Source organism: Melozone crissalis, unplaced genomic scaffold (assembly GCF_028551555.1).
Source record: "Melozone crissalis strain CALT ecotype California unplaced genomic scaffold, PUWL_Pcris_2 ptg000034l_1, whole genome shotgun sequence".
In the NCBI taxonomy this organism is placed as follows: Eukaryota; Metazoa; Chordata; class Aves; order Passeriformes; family Passerellidae; genus Melozone; species Melozone crissalis.
Window position 1 is genome coordinate 11,519,648 of NW_026535812.1, and position 16,945 is coordinate 11,536,592.

Genomic DNA, 16,945 nt, shown 5'->3' on the forward strand with positions numbered 1-16,945 from the left:
GATGTCAGAAAGGAAGGCAACTTAATTTCCTTTCCCAGCAAGTTTCCAAACTGAGAAATTTACAGTCTTCAGTATTTCTCCAGTTTAGTTTCTAGCAGCCTGCTAGAAATCCCTACACTTCTATTTTGCTATTAACAGCTTTTTGAAGATTTTCTTTCAGGCACTTGACATGACCCCCTTTTGAACTATAAACTTTTACCATTAACAAAATCAAATATTACTACTTGCATAGAGTGTTACAAAAACCTTTTTGTCATGACCTGGTTTCTTCTCTTAATGTCTCTCAATTTAATAAGCAACTGTGTGCAGCTGTTCTCTATATATGTTCCCATATCGCTCATGACTTTTGAGACACCTGGGAATGCAATGTCCTCTCCTTTCTAGGCCAAAGAGCCCATCTGCTTCTTCTGTCAAAGCCCTTCCACAGCCTCAGCCCTTCTTGCTGCCCTCCTGTGTGTCTCTTGGTTATGCCATACTTGTCCCAAGAACATGAGAGTGTAGGATTCCAGATAAAGCACTACATGCATCTTGCTTTACACTGCAGTCCTTGCTGGTTTTCCTGGTAATTCCCAGCATGATTTCAGTTGTTACTGAGAAATTGACTTTTGTTCTCACAGGAATTATCTGCTGGGCTACCATGTTATTATTCAGTGATACAAGGCAGGTCCAGAGGCTATTAATACTGTGTATGCAAAATTTGGGTACACTTCCAGCCCCTTTCCCATGATAAGTGCAAATTTGATCACCAGTGATTTTAATCTGGATTTTCTGCTGCTACAGGCAATTCTTTCTGTAAGGGTACAAGAGGTCACTTCCTACATGTTCTTGCTGATATACAGCACTGTATCTCCAGTGCTGTACAAAATCTGCATTTCCCCTTAGAGATGTTCTAATTTTCCAAGTTTCTGATACATCTATTGTGTCTGAAAGCTTGTTTACAACAAGGTATTCTGGCTATTTTTTCTTTTTTTTTTTCTAGGACCAACAGCATTTATACAGAAGTACCATATACACTAAATAAGTTTTTCCTGTTTAAATGGGACTTACTTGTTCAGGTGCCTCATCTTTAAAATTAGTTCTTAACTACTTCCTTTTTATCTGAAGACTTTGCTTTTCCTGCTCCAGCTTCAGAAATGCCATTCCCAGCTTGCTGCTTGGCACCCATCTACCTTCTCAAACCCTAAACAAAACTTGCCCAATAATTTCTTTTTTTTTTTTAATTTATTTGTGAGACATTTTGCTCTGTTTTGGCTGTTCTTGCATAGGAAAACAGAGGACACACACCTATTTTCCTTCTGATACTGTACCACCCTTACATGTACGACATTTCCAAGCAATTACTTTCTGTAGAAGTTCCTCTGGAATTTTGTAATTCCTCTACAGTTTTGAGTAGCTAATGCTGTGAGCTTGGCTCTTCATTGGACTTACTAACACCAGTACTTTATATAAATGTTATTTGGAGAAGAAAGGAAAATGGAAGCCCCTTAAAAAGTGGATTCAGTCTGGAACCAAGTGCAGAGCAAGCCCTCAAGCTGACCAGTGATGGAGTCAGGCAGCAGAAACACTCCCCAGTTAACTACAGACTGGGAAATCACCAAACCACCTTTGCTAACTGCCTTATTTAGCAGATCAGGGTAACAGTGGTTAAAACAGAGCAGCTTCTGGCACTGTTTACCTATTACTGCTGCCACTAATTAGTTGCACAAATAATAACCCCAGTGGAAAGCTGGCTTAATTTGGGTTGTACACTTAATGACCTCCAGGTCACACACTACCACAGCTGAGTTATATAAATTGAAGTATCAACAACAATAATTTTGGTGTGCTCACTTTTAGTAGGGAGTGTTTTCACACAGCTGGAGAGCACAGAAACGTGTTACACTGCTCTGGATCCCAAATGCCAGATTAATCTCTGACAACTCAAAGCAGCAGTTCTGAAGTGTCAGTATGAAACTGTTCAACTCTTTAACAACTTCAAACCTAAATGTAGAGTCCTGTTTAAAAGAGCAGGAAGACCTTTAAAATGAGACTACAGAATAAGGGTATAATTATGCTAAATCAAAAATGATCCTAAAGTTCCCAACTTGCTGAACTGCAGTGCTCTTGAGAGTATTCCACAAGTTTTGTGATAGAATATACTGAACTTCATTGAATTTTCTACAAAAAATCAGCTTTTAATTGCTGTTTTGCATGCTGGTACATGGGTTACTAGAGTGTGTCTATTTTTGCTGTGTAATTGACTTGAAGTTCAGTACAAGATTTGCATACCACAGAGAGAAATCTGTAATCTACAGTATTAGAGCAAAGCCAGCTATTTCCAGCTAATAAACTGATTGTGAGCAGATTACCAGTTAAGGTAACAGCACCTCAAACTTCAGCCATATTTTCACAGGATGAAAAGCACAAACACCCACAATTATGTAACTGGGAGATTTTCAGATTAATGTGAATGCAACTGTAGCAGTTTGCTCACAAAGTATTACAAATCTCTGTATCTTTTCCTTCAAAGAACTTTTTGCTGTTAAAAAACATTTTCAAAGTTGTTATCATCACCTGGAGTATGTTACTTTTGTGTCACATGGGTAACCTTGTGTTTCTGACTGTGTACATTTTTATGGCATACTAAGAGCAAGAATTCACATGGCTGATTTAAAAGGTAGTGCTCTCCTACTAAACAGTTTCATTCAGTTATTTCTTCTGTGCAGGGAATGCTCTTTGGAATGTCAGCCTGAAGTGCCTTTTACAACAGTGAAAGCCTGTTTTAACTAGAGATTGTAAGGCAGTGTTAATAAACTCATCCATATTATTACTGCAGTTGCATTAAATATTGAAAACAACAGCAAGCAACACCCTGAAGTGACAGCTGCAAACGTAAATGCAATAATTACTTCTAGTAAACTAGAAAAATTTCCCTCACTTGTTTGAGGAAAAATTCCAGTCCACAAAGAAAATAAAATAATAAAAATTAATTTCACAAACACTCACTTATCACTTGATATGCTGCAGTCTATAATTGTTCTTTTGCTAGTGTTGACTATTAAGAAAGGCAGCTGTATTGTGGAGGTCAAAGATGGAGGGCCTTGATTTTGCTGTTCATTTTGCTGATTTCTTTGTACCAAGTTTTTAAATGCTATTTGCTGTAAAACAAAAGAAAGAAAAAAATGATCACTGACAATAAAAGAGCAGACATCAGTGTTTCCAGGAAATGAAACCTTATATCATAATGTCTTATTTACCAACTCTCAATACCTTCAGTATACCACCCAATTTTTGCACACATTTACTATTGACTGTTTCCCCTCATATTCCCTGGAGAAGAAACAAGAAAGGAGCAGTAAGGCATGCTGGAGAATGCTTCCCCAATGCCTTTGAAATGGCTCTGGAGTCAGAGGTCTTCTCTGGTACTTTTTATGTGTAATTGCCTCAGGGTAGGAGATATCTACACTAAACAAAAGTTCCCCCACTTCCCATATCTGCATTTTTATTTTCCTTCCCTTCTCATCCATCACCTTCTCCTCTCTCTCAAAAGAATTCTCTCTCCTCTGGAAGGTATTAAGCAGATGCTGTTTGTGACACCACTCTCTGCCTGCTGGTTTCTTATATATGAACCATGTATGAAAATGTGTGGTTTTAGGAAATTATTTTAGGTTATTTGAGGGACTAAAAGTCAGTGAACTTACCCACCTGAGGCACTGCTTATTCCATTTAAGGGGAAAAAGATGGATAGCCACAATCCCAAAGGACTGGTAAACCCTTTGGCAATCAACACAATCAGGGCGATAATGACAGTTGTGAAAAGTAAGGGAATCAACTCTGTCAATATTTGGACTAAAAGTTAAGAGGGCCTGAGGTGCCTTATTTTCACTAGTGTAATTTCATGTTATTGTTGGAGGAACTGCTGCTGTATTGGGTCAGACAGATAGAATCCCAATTGTACCCTAAGTGGAGAAACAGCTTTTGGTGACCAACAAAGACAAGCATCAGATATTTGAAAGTTTCAGTGAATATCAATTACATGAAAAGTGTATCAGTGTAGTTGAACTAGCAATAAAGTGTAGCCTTGTTGCCTGTAATCTCATAAAATCATTTGATTACATTTAAATTACTAAAAGTCTGCACAGACTAGAATGGTAAGGAATGCTCATAACTATATTTATAAAATGTTACTTTATAAATAAGATGCATTTGAAATATATTTCAGCAATTAAACCTAAAAGTAATCTCAAAGGTATGGGGCAGAAAGTAAAGGTGTTGGATTTGCCAGCCTTCCACTCAAGATCCAGAATTGTCTACGTTCCCCAAAACAACTCTGCACACATTTACACAAGTTCTGTTGTGAACTTCATAGCTTAGACCAAAGGGAAATTTGGATAATGACTCAGGGTAGCTCTGAGGGGACTTAGAGTCAACAAAGGGGACTTGTGACTTATTCCTATTCCCACTGAGGTTGGCAGGGCTTCAGCAGAACACCTAGGAAAGCTTGTGGCACAGAGATGGAGCGTGCTGGTTTACAGCAGGCAAAACTGAACCACAGAGTGTCAGCAGGAGGTCCCCTACCAGAATCCAGAAAGGTCCCAGGGGTCAAACTTTTCTCCTTAGTATGTCACAGCTGTTAAGTTAAATCTAGAAAGAACTTCAGAAGGTCTAACATGTTGGATTTACACTTGATATTTTCATTTATGGGGAAAAAAATTAAAATTAAACATACCTGCAGTAGCAGTTCTTGCAGTTGGGCTCGCTTCTGTTTTATCCTTTCAATCCGCTTCTGCTTTTCTATCTTAAAAGATAAATGTAAATGCATCAAGATCCTTAATTACCTTGTCCATTCCCTTGTGCCAAACTGAACTGGCTTTCTCTGCAAATGGGGGCAAATTGCATGGACATAAGAGTTTCTCCATTAAACAGGTCTGGCGGACTGAAAGGTCTTTCTTTGTCAACAGTTTTAAGTCCAGTAAAGATTTAATTATTACAAGAGACTTTTATGTCCCTCCCATTCTGCCTCTTCTTTCTTGCACTGAGTGCAAACTGGCACCAAATCAAAGACTTGCTTGAGAGGATGTGCAAGTATTTGATTTGGTGCCAATCTGGTGCCAATTTGGTGCCCTTCTGGCCTCCACTCTTTTGGAATTGTGCATGTCCCACTGTTCTCCTAGCTGCAAACCACTAGACATATATATATGAAGGCTGGGCTTATGATCACCTATATCCTCCCAGTGACCTCCCCTTTTTGTTTGAGACTTGACTAAACTGACAAGACTGCAGCAACAAAAAGGGCATTTTCTGTGGGAGCACAGCTCCTGCAGCAGTTCAGTTACTGCTGGTTGATGTGGGCAGGCTGCTGTACCTGGGACATGCAGGGCTGGCACAGGGCAGAGCTCACCCTGCAGGTTCAGCAGTGTTTGGCAGTGTCCTCTGGGGCAATGCTGAAGAACTGGACAACAGTCACTGGGGCTGAAAGGGCTTTTTGCTCATCATCCTCTTTGTGCCATCTCTGTATCACTGGCTCCCAAAATAATAAACTCTTAAATTACCTTTTCATTCAAGCTCTGAAACTAAATAATGTGGTATTTTAAATCTTAGCTGGCCCAAACTCCTCTCTATCTTATTTACTAGGTTGCTTTGTGGTGGTTCCCTCCTCACACATTTTAATGTTTAAAATGCATCTTTCAGTTGGCTTTCTGTGCTCTTGTCTTTGTGTGACTCTTAAAACCAGTGAGCAGTACAGCTCTCGTTCAGGCATGGTTCCTATCTAAAAAGCTCTTTTGCAGTGATTTTTGTACTGGTAATCTTATTACGAATTTACATTGTAAGAGCAGTTGCCACTTTATACAGACTTAAAACAAAATTAATTCTGATTTTCACACCATGAAAATGCAACTTTGTTTTACATTCTTTTCTATTATGTCAGAGGAAGCAACATTTTTTGAAAAATATGGCTGGCTTCCAATTTGTGCATGTGTAATTAAAGCTTAAAAGAGTGAATTGCATATGATTATTGAAGATGAGACAATGAAACTCAAGTTCCATATTTGTAACAATAGCCTATACTGGAGACAATGCATTCACATGAATGCATGCAAAATGTAGATTTATCTAGAATTTAAAAAAACATCCTGTAGCATAATGATTGAACACATGCATTCTCCTTGGATGGATGTATTTTTCAAGTCACTGTAATGGAAAAGGACAGTAAAAGCTTTTCTCTTACCACATCTAGAAAGACAATTGATGTAAATGACCCTGCACAAAAAGAACTGTTCTGTACTGCAGAGGCACCCACCCACCTTTTAAGATACCTAATGTCCAAGTGTCACAAATGGAGATGTATTTGCAGACAGCCATTACAGCAGGCTGCAGTAAATTCAGTGATTTGTGCTTTTTATTTATAGCACATTTGGCCTGAAGGACAGGCAACATTTGTGCATATAAATTCTGGCATCCCTGCAAAAAACACTGTAATTCTTAGTCTGCTGAAAAAATAATGAAAATAACTGATAAGTAAAACTTCTTCTTGCTTTCTCTGGTAGATCATAACTAGTATCTGACATTCCAGCAGGAATTTTTTTCAATTTAATTCCCTTTGAATTATATTTTCAAGTACCGACATCAATAGAGAATTGGTCTCATTTTAAATGGAAACCATTTTGTGAGCGTAACTGAACCATAAATTCTTTTTACTTTCTTCTGGTTAATTCAAGGTATGACAGACTTTAATCTTAAAAATAATCCCTGATTTCACCAATGACCATTTTTGTAAGGTAAACAGCTTGGCTTTTTAAAAAAACTAAATATAATGTATACTAAATGAAACTGAACTAAGCATACACAAACATATTTTTTCAGTTTATTCCAATATCAGAATTTGTATTTCCATAGTGCACAAGCATCAAAACCAATCAGGTTCAAATTAAGAAAAAAAATCCCTCTTCTAAAGAAGAGCAAGTCAATTATCAGAACATGGGAACAAGCCAGAATTTCCCATGTACCTCTAGATTCTGACACTCCTGAGCTGAGTTTGTGGGAAGGCCGATCCATCGGATTTCCTTCTTCTCCTTTGAAATGATGTTCATTGCCATCAGGACATTGAGCGCATCGTAAACTCTCCGTCTAATGTTCTTCTGATCATAAGCCTGCTGAGAAAACATGACAACAATAATTACCACAAAAGAATTGAAATAAAAAAGGAAAAGCAATTGGACACATCCTCCACAGACATGAAGAAGCTCAAATGCCAGAATGGCAGAGTGGTGTTAAACCACAATCCTTCACCTGTGATACCCCTTGGACACCACATGAGCATGCTTGGTTGCAAATGGAAGTTTCAAGTCTTCCTGAAGCATCTCTGCAGGAAATTCCATCATGGTAAGTCTGGCACAGTTGAAAAGCCTGACAAGGCCACATATACAAGAGTAGCCTTTCCTTAAAGTTAGTTATTTTGTCAGATTCCTCTACTTTGTTTATAATTTAGAGGGAGTTCAATTCTTCACCTTAATTCTGTATTTTGAGATTTCAAAGGGTAAGTCTTTATATTTGAGAACTAGTTAAGTGAAGGAGAGTATGGACTGCGGCAGGACAGTGCAGAAACAGAATTCCATGATAAAACATGGAATTGGTATAACAAAACTGTATTGGTATAACAAAATTCAACACATATTTGCTTACTGAATCTGTTGCTAGGTGGCTGTTAGAATTTGTGAATTCTGATACCAGCTCGTCAGCGACTTCATTGTATGAAGTTGTTCCTTTACGTTGAACTTTTTCACAAACTTTCATTGAAAAATGCCTCAGACCCTTCCCATTTTTATCTCCTTTCTTGCTTCTCTTACTGAAAAGAGAAAAGTATTATTTTAATACATTGAATGTTAATAAGGTACTTTGTTACACAGCAAAAGGTCTGCACTTTGTAACAGAAATCTGGACTATCTAAATGAAAAATAAAAGTTTTGTATCAATTTCTTGTTTCTTACAAGTTGGCAAAAAAGTGCACTAGAGCCCCTTCCTTGACTATTTCTACACTGGTAGCATTTGAACACATGCTGCTGGGAAGATGCTTAAAATGGATTTGTAATTCATCTCCAGGTAGTCTCACAAAAGAACAACCAAAAAAAGAGGAGAATCTCCCAGGGTGCTTATGTACCTGGGAGCTATGTTTATGTGGAGATCTCATGTGTGTGCCTAAAGTAGAAAGGCTCAAACCTCCCTGTGTAATATACAACAGGAGATACTAAACTTGGTCATTGAGGGAATTAAAATGTGTCCATCATAGAATATATCCACACATATACATCACAGTATACAGACCTATACATCCATCATAGAACAGACACAAGAATCTCTTTTGTGCAGAGTAAGTACATAGTCATTGGGTTTTAAGGTGCTAAATTAAGAACTGGCAAACTGTCAGGGTTATTTTCCATTCACCTTCTTCCAGAAAAGGTAATGGTAATAGAAAAAAACAGGAGCAGTTGTTTTTATCACACAAACTAGATCTGGATATGTAATTCAATAGAAGCCTTTAAAAAGTTCAGCTGTATTGTTTTTGTTTCTTTTTTCCTTTTTTTTTAATTAGTCTCATGGTTTCATTTGACAATGTGCTCCAGGGAGAGCTGTTATTTTACAGAAAAATGGTCCCCATCAGCAGTAAAAAGCTAAAGAAACTATTAAAAAAAACAAGAATGTTTTTCAAAATTGTGAATGTACCTAAGAAAACAGAATACAGGTAAAATGAACAAAAAAAGAATAAAAAGGAACATCAGCAGACTTAAAAAAAAACCCACAACACAGTTTTGATGTGAAGGAGTGAAAACTGCTGAAAGCAGGAACTGGGCAGTTATCTTTCTGAAAGGCAAATGTGAAGTAAAGTAGGTATGACTCTATACACAACATACACATTCAGTAACACTCACCTTTCTGAAAAATCTGACTCTATAATTTCTTGAGTCCGTTTTCGCTCCCTAAGACAAGACAATTCAAACTTAGGTTGAAAATAACATTATGGACCACTAAAATCACTGTATATGGGGCCTAGCTGGTCTAGTGTTTGCTGTTACATGTTTACTGAAAGGGAAAAATACAACACACAGAGCTTGACAAAATTTGAGGGAAGGTGGTTAGGACTTGTGGAGGAAGTTGTCAGAGCACACTGCCAGACAAATTCTATTCCAAATTTTACCATGCTTTGCCCACAGGAATTGAGGGAAGTCACTTCACCTGGAACTACAGGAAGTGCTGTGTGAGCTAGATGTCCAAAGTCCATCAAAAAGGAAAAGCTGGGCTCCTTTGAAAATTCCTATTTAAAATTCCTCCATATGGAAGAAAAATGTCTTTAAACAGTGCATAAGATATATCCTATATTTTCAAGCCAGTAAATGTTTAGGAATCTTTAAACAAAACCCAGGGTAAAACACTAAACATATTCCTGTTAGAGCTGATGCGTACAGAGCTGGAGACAGACTCTGAAGAAGCAGCTGCTATGAATTTTGAACAGCAGCAGTCTGCAATCACTGGCCATTCCTTTCCTCCAGTTTACTCCCCACAGCAAGCAGGAGCTGCTCTCCAGCCCTGCCTTTTCCTGCAGCAGCCCCAGGCAGTGCCCAAGAGCTGTGCTGAGCTGGGGAACGCTGTCCCTGTGCTTTCCGAAGCTGGGCTCCCAGCACAGACCTACAGCTCAACACCTGCTGCTGCTGGGAAGGCACTAAATAAAAATGAGGAGTTTGAAAAGCTGGGCTTGAGAGCCAGCACACTTTGGTTGTGTGATCCAGAGCGCACAACCAGGCCCCTCCCTCAGCAGCACCAAAGGGATTTCTGTCCATGGTGCTTAACTGGGGCAGCTGGGCTGGGGGCTGCCCTGGGCACGGGCCTGGGACAGCAGGGAGTGAGTGAGAGCTGTGCCCTGTCTGCACACCAGGCTGCCAGAGCCTGTGCTGAGTCCTGCCAGTGAACCTGCTCCTCTCCTTTTGGAAATAATTTGGAGTCTGTGAAGTAAACAATGGGTAAAGCAAGCTGTCTTCTGAAGTGTCTTCAGCAATAGCTCGCTATCTCAGTTCAGGAATACCACAGACCCTTCCTTAGCTCTGTTCCTCAAATGAAAATTTGGCCCATTGTATGGACTCCTGCATGCATCACTACTGACTGCTCTGCCTGGAGTCAGCCCGAGCCTTTTTATGGATGAGGCTCATTGGAAATCCCGTGTCTGGACTTGGGCAGCACACAAACAGGACGGTGCTGCCTGGTGGTGGTGGCTGATGCACTGCCCAAGGCTGCCCTGGGAATGCCCTCCACTGCACGGTGCTTTGGAAAGTGAGGGCTGTCAATTCTCTGGTTCAGCAAGCTGTGACCAGACAGCAGAGTTTGTCCCTCTTCTGGGTACTGAAAAGAACCTCTGTCTGGCCGCCACTTTTCACAAAATGTGCAGAAAACAGTGATCTTTGACAACTCCTTTCTCAAATAAAATCAGAACTAAGTGCAGGTATTTCAGGAAATGGACACTCAGCTAGGAAAAAAAAATCAGCTTAAAAACTGTGTGGCTGGGCCTGCAGTTTATTGACTCTCTGGGGAGGAATACAGTAATTGGGAAGTACAACCTATGACGGACCTTGCTTACAGAGTAAAATGGAGAAAAGTCAAGGCACAAATATTGCACTCTCACTCCTGCTCTCCTAGATGCTCCATTTCCCATTTTTACTGTTGAAAAGGTAATATTGACATTCATCACTGATTAGAAAAATTAATCTAGATGCAGAAATGTATTACTTTTTCAGTGGCAAAGCACTACATTTCTGTTTTCAGACAGCTAAGCTCAGCAGTACTGGTATTAAAACAAAATACCAAGAAACAATGTAAAGACCAGATTTAATTAGATGAGATAAAGAAAGTCATGTTTGGCTGGAGCACCTCAGAGCCCCATGAAACTTGTTGTTAATGTAGGATAGTAATAAAAATAGCACACTGATTATATTCAAAGTGTTCTATTAGAGTTTATTCTTAAATGCCTGTTGAAGTGTTTTGACAGTCTCTCTCCCTGTAGGCACCTGCTGCTGTGCTGAACAGCAGCGCTACATGGATGCACCATGAACTTCAGGAAAAAATAAAGGCTTCTTTTAACAGGAGTCCTTGTGATCCTCCATTTTCACCAGGAACCAGACAGTGAAGTGACTGGTGCTTATAATTTGTGTTCATATGCTCCAGACATCAGAAGTGCCTCCCAGTCTGAAAAGCACATGCCATACTCCATTTAGTTGTGCAAGAAGTAGAAACAAGTAAGCCAGCATAGATTCAACAGTATAAATAATGGAAAAGATGAGAAGAGGTGCTCAGACACCTCTAAAGAGACCAAAGCCTTACCCTGGGCCCCAGGCAGACGCCTCTGTGATGTGTGTCTGTGTGACCATGGTTGGAGCTGGGGTGTACGGACTCCCGATCAGAACACTCCCTGAGCTGGCCAGTCTTTGGGGGGTGCTTATGATCTGTAAAATTTAGCAAGAAAAACCACAGCTCTCTAAAGAAAACAGAGGTAAATACAGCCCAAAATCCATACTAAGCATTGCACTAAGAAAAGTAATAATGATTCTGTACCAGAAGCAGTCACAGTATACAGAAGAGATGGCACCAGAAGATCTTCATAGAGCAAAGCCATTACAGTGCTGCCAAGTTCCCTATTAGTTGTACCAATTACTGCATTATTCACATGGACAAGAACCAGACAAATGATTCCAAGTAATTCCTAGGTATGGCACAGAGATCTGTACCTATAGACACCCAACTGTTTCTTGATCAATGTAATCAATACAGCCTTCTTTCTTTCCAATGGGTTTGTCTCTTGCAATTGTCTATACAAAAGACAATCTGAGCTGCAGGCAAAGCATTCCCTGCAGTTTCTAGCAATCACAAGATCCCAAGGCACTCTGGCAACTAATTGTACCTACAGAATTCAATGTAAAGTCTTTATGGTATAGATAGAATTTACATTTATGCAAACCTGGTGAAATTGTAGGTACACTGGTTAACACCAACACCCAGTCTCAACATTTAAATCACATCCAGGTTCATTTTTCAAAGTAGGTCACCAGAATAATTTAAATAATATTTTAAAATGAAACAGTATTGATAAAGCTTATCTTTAAAATAAACCAAATTTATTTTTTTTGATTCCATTATGGTAAGATTCAAATCAAACCTTATTGGACAGTGCTTTCTACTCTTATACCTTACCTAATATTTTAAACTTTGTTTTACTTTACTCCATTTATTAGTGACATTTGGAGTAGTGACTGTACTAAACTTTGTGGTTTCCTTTACTATTTAACTTATCCAACAGCTGTGAAAGCCTCCCAAGGCACTCAGGTAACTAACTGCTGTAAGTACAGAGCAGATATATAGGTACTGCAAGTGTGTACATATATATGCATATATATATATGAACTCGAGATAAGTATACAGCATTTGTTTGGTATCCATCACTATTGTTTAGACAAGTAGAAAAATGGTATGTGAAGAATTCCCCATTTCCTTAGCTTATTGAGCTTTACTTCACATTCCCCCTGGTACCACGCTGTGAATACATACACGTCTTTTTGTCTTAAAGACATAAATTTATCTCATTTATTGTTTGCAAACGTACAGCTTGACAGAACCAAGGAAAAAGAGAATTTTAGAGAAACCAAAGCACAGGTGCAAGTATGTATTTATTTCCTGTTGGTACTGGAGAACCAAAGGCGCCTGCCTTTACCCATTGCAGGCAGGCACAGGACAGGTGTCGCTCCTGTCACCTGGCTGTTGCTCCGGCCTGGGGCAGAGCTGTCAGGGGCCGCTCGGTGTTCCGGGGCAGGGGTGTCAGGGGCCGCTCGGTGTTCCGGGGCAGGGGTGTCAGGGGCCGCTCGGTGTTCCGGGGCAGGGGTGTCAGGGGCCGCTCGGTGTTTGGGGCAGGGGTGTCAGGGGCCGCTCGGTGTTTGGGGCAGGGGTGTCAGGGGCCGCTCGGTGTTCGGGGCAGAGCTGTGAGGGGCCGCTCGGTGTTCCGGGGCTCGCTGCAAGGAGCGGCTGCGGCCGGGGCTGCCAACGGCCCCATGCTCGGCACAGCCGGGCCCGGCCCGGCCCGCGCCGCCCTCTGGCGGCTCCCGGCCGCTCCTGCAGCGCTCCTGCCCGCGCCGAGCGGCCCCGGAGCCACCGCGGGCAGCCCCGGGCTCGGCTGCGCGCCGGAGCCTCCGCGCTGCTCCAAGGAGCCGCAGCGGCACCGGGGCCTGCAACCCGCGGGGGGGAAATAAGGCCTACACGAATTAATTAGTTAATCAAGCAGGGTGCTGCTGACACAGGCAGGTGGTGAGGGAGCGCTAACATTGCCACTGCTGAGAGCTCGGGAACATTCGCTTTTAAACAGCCTGGCACAACACAGCTGTATGCTAGGTCTCTTAGAAAGCCTGCGTTAATGGCATTTCATTAAGAAAATGTTTTCTGAATACAGCAGAATAAAAGAATAAAAAATAAAATAAAAAAAAGAATACAGATGGTATGTCTCACATCACACGGTAGCTTTTGCAACTTCTACCTGCCGTAGAACCTAAAGTGCAAGCAGGGCTCACTGAAAGCAAAAGCAGGGCTTGAGAAGTCTGTCACAAGAGTAGGAAGTGCATTAAGTGAGAGCTCTCCCTGTTGTGGGCTATTTATTGCACTGCCAGGACATATCCTCAGTGGCAGAATGTTCCAGGGCAGTGCCACAGGGCACAGGCCTGTGAGACATCAGCGCTGACGTTCTCAGCTGTTCCTGGCAGGCAGCCCCTGGCCAGTGCTGGGGGCAGAGCTCTGCCAGCTGGGAGTGCCACAGGAGTGGCTGTGATGTGTGTGCCCCTCTGCCCAGCTGGGACAAACCCCACTGAACACTGCTCAGGTGACAAAGGCCCAACACCATTTTTATGAAACACATCAAATGGTTCTGTACTCGGGCTAAGTGCTTGGCAAGGAGGTTTCAGGTTACTAGAAACTGTTCACAGTATTGCTTATTTAGCTCTCTGGCCACCAGAAAATCTAATTTTTTTCTCAAAACTAGATCCAAAATCCATGGAACATCAATATACAAATACAGTTATCATGCACAGGAAAAGAGAGTTTTAAGAAGAGTAGTTTCAACAAGTTTAGAATTTCTACCAACACATCAAAGACATTCTCTGACAATTCTGGAGATTTACTGGTGAGAACATGACTTAAAGCATTCAAAGAGTATCAACAATGAGAGGATTTTCTTAATACACATTTGAGTAATAGTTTAAGTGTCAGCTGGTAAAGCTGTTTCAATTTCCACCCAAAGCCCAGAAGACAGGTACCCCCTAAGGGCACATCCAAGAGCATTGCTGGGAGTGGCACTTCTGGCACACCAGGCCTGCTGTGCCCCCAGGTCACCTCCCTCCCACACAGCCGGGGCACTCTGTGGCTGAGGCAGGAGGCAGCAAGTTCCTCTCGTGTTCCTGTCTTACACCACAGGAAGTCACAGCCAGTTACACAAGCTGGCACTACTGGGCTTGCAAAACTCACCATCTGGGGTCCAACATTCACATTGATTGGTCCCAAGGTTTTTGGCAAAATCTTAGTGGGAGAGTTGGTGCTGGAAACTGGCAATGTGATTACTGAAATATTACCTAAAAAGAATGGTAAAAGGAGAGTTTTAAATTACTTCCTTAGTAACCTGTGAAAAACACTTTGGCAAATTCTCCCACCATTTTAACGCTCTGGAATCAGGTTGACTTTGTTTTATTTGCTGTGAACACACCCTCGGGTAAGCTCCAGACCTCTCAGCAGATGTCACAAGGACACCTCAAAAAACTACACCTTCACTATTTTACTTTTAAAATTACATGTCTTTTATTTCCAGAAACGATTTATTCTTACTTAAGACAAAGAGCACACAGCCTGACATTCCTCAGCATTAGAAGTGAAAATTAATGAGAATACTTCTAAAAGAAGTCAACATACAAATCCTACTTACAATCATAGTCATGTGTAAGAAATATACATCCATAAATCTTCAAAGCCTTAACTATTCCTCATCTGACTGTTCCAGAGCATTCCACAGTCATTGCTGATGTAAGCCAGCCACTGCACAGATGGAGTAAGTGATGCCTTTACAACTCACCTAAAGTCACAGGTAGCTGCACGTCACAATAAAGTCTCCCATTCCTTCTCCAGTGCAGGGTGTTCTCATACCAAGATGTTTATCATCTCTGTGATCCCAAACTGCTTATGGATCTAAATCATCCTGCCTTCCACAGAGAAGAGCGGCTCTGTGCTGACAGCCCCAAAATACTCCTGCTCCTCCTCCATCCCAAATTGCATCTTGTATTTAGATTATTTGGAATTAAAGTTTAAATCAAAACTGTTGCAGCACCACTGCTACTCCTTGTGCGTTCAAACTGCTGCGCACAAGCCTCTCCAAGCCCTGAGCACATTGGCTTATCCAGACTGCCACTGTGGTGGCAGCAGCTCCTTTCTCTGTGACAGCTTCAGAGCAGGAGAGCTGGGAGCCCATCAATCAAACACCAGCCCCTGTTCCTGCTCCAGCCTGCCCAGCGTGGGGAGGGCGGCTCTGAGGCCCCTGCCCGGTAATCCAGAGTCAGCCTGGCTCTGGCTGGGGTCATGAGGACAACGAGAGGTTCCTGGAGAGCTCCTGATGTTCTCTGGCACTGCAGCCAGCAGCTGAGGCATCTGAGGTGACAGGGCCCTTCAGAGCAGCACAGCACCAGCCCTCCTCCCCCGGGAGCCAGCCAGCACTCAGCTCAGCCCACAGGGCCCGAGCTGACTCAGGGCTGTTACACATCCCTGCTCCCCTGCCTTTTCTCACATCACCTCTTCACCTCCACTGCCCAATTTTCTTTTCTCACTTGGCCCTGAACCATGGTCTGTTTTTTTACATTTTATTTTAATATACCTGTTTTCCCATGAGGTTACTGAAAAATGATAAATTCAACAAAGTAACTTCTCTGCAACAGGAAGCAGAAGCAACACAACTGAGAGGAAAAAGGATCTTACAGCAGAGCAGTAGAAAAGATGTAGATTTATGCCAAGTCTCATCTTCATAAGAAATGTTCAACAGATATATGAGAAATACAAACAAATTGATACTAGGATGTTCTAATGTTCTGTGTAGATTCTTTTGGCATCTGGAGTAATACTAGTACTAAATATTAATTTTCCAAAAGGAAAATCTGTATCTGAAAACATCTTCAGAAGCAGCTTGAATCTCTAGTCAATAAAATGAATAAATTATTCAGTCATGTAACTCACCTACAAAAACAAATATAAACCCCCCACACTTGCAAACCCACCCCCTCCAGTAAATCTTTGCTCTGTTATGAAAAATCTTTTGTGAGGTAGTGCCAGAGAGCACAAGATAGTAATTAATGATTTACATACACCATGTTCCCATGCTGAGCTCAAAAGAGTTCTCTCACTTGCCAGTTTTACTTTTGCTAGAGGATTTTGCCCAGGACTTCCCAAGCTGTGCCAGCATATTCCATCAACACCTCGTCTCTCCCCTCATTCCAGGCTGGTGCCATCAATGACGTGTCACTTCCCAGTACTGCTGTAGGAATTTTCCTCTTCTCTGCTGCAACTGAAACTTTTGATCCCACTACCTCCAAGATCAGCTCTCATACTATTTCTTCTTGTCCCTTTTCTTAGCAGGGAAAAGAAATAAATTCGTTTCTCTGGTGTTTACAGCATAAGGTCACACGGCCAAGTGCAGTAAAATTGTGAAATGTGGGCTTTGGCTCCCAGCTCTTCCACCACAGGGCTCCAGCACAGGGCTGCCTCCAGCTGCAGATGCCAGCCTGCAGGAGGCACTGGGCTGTCACGTTTGTCCCTGCCACAGTGGCCTTGTGGGGCTCACAGCCCTGGACAAGGCTCAGGGCCACCCAGCACACCCTGGTGGGCACCCAGCACTGGGCACAGCCAGGCAGACTGA

The 16,945-nt window shown here is 41.7% G+C and overlaps 1 protein-coding gene across 2 annotated transcripts in view; it reads right to left on the reverse strand.

Annotated features, from left to right (window-relative positions):
* TFDP2 (transcription factor Dp-2) overlaps positions 1 to 16,945 on the reverse strand; it is a 46,921-nt gene that overhangs the window by 8,601 nt on the left and 21,375 nt on the right. Inside the window, exons 4-10 of one of the 2 annotated variants that reach the window (XM_054283041.1) lie at positions 14,521 to 14,624; positions 11,344 to 11,465; positions 8,907 to 8,954; positions 7,663 to 7,825; positions 6,987 to 7,130; positions 4,709 to 4,777; positions 2,986 to 3,137 (exon numbers count right to left, since the gene is read on the reverse strand). In XM_054283041.1, coding sequence (XP_054139016.1) covers positions 2,986 to 3,137; positions 4,709 to 4,777; positions 6,987 to 7,130; positions 7,663 to 7,825; positions 8,907 to 8,954; positions 11,344 to 11,465; positions 14,521 to 14,624 — 802 coding nt within the window. Of the gene's footprint in view, positions 1 to 2,985; positions 3,138 to 4,708; positions 4,778 to 6,986; positions 7,134 to 7,662; positions 7,826 to 8,906; positions 8,955 to 11,343; positions 11,466 to 14,520; positions 14,625 to 16,945 lie in introns of both variants that reach the window. The other variant, XM_054283040.1, reaches the window with a different exon arrangement.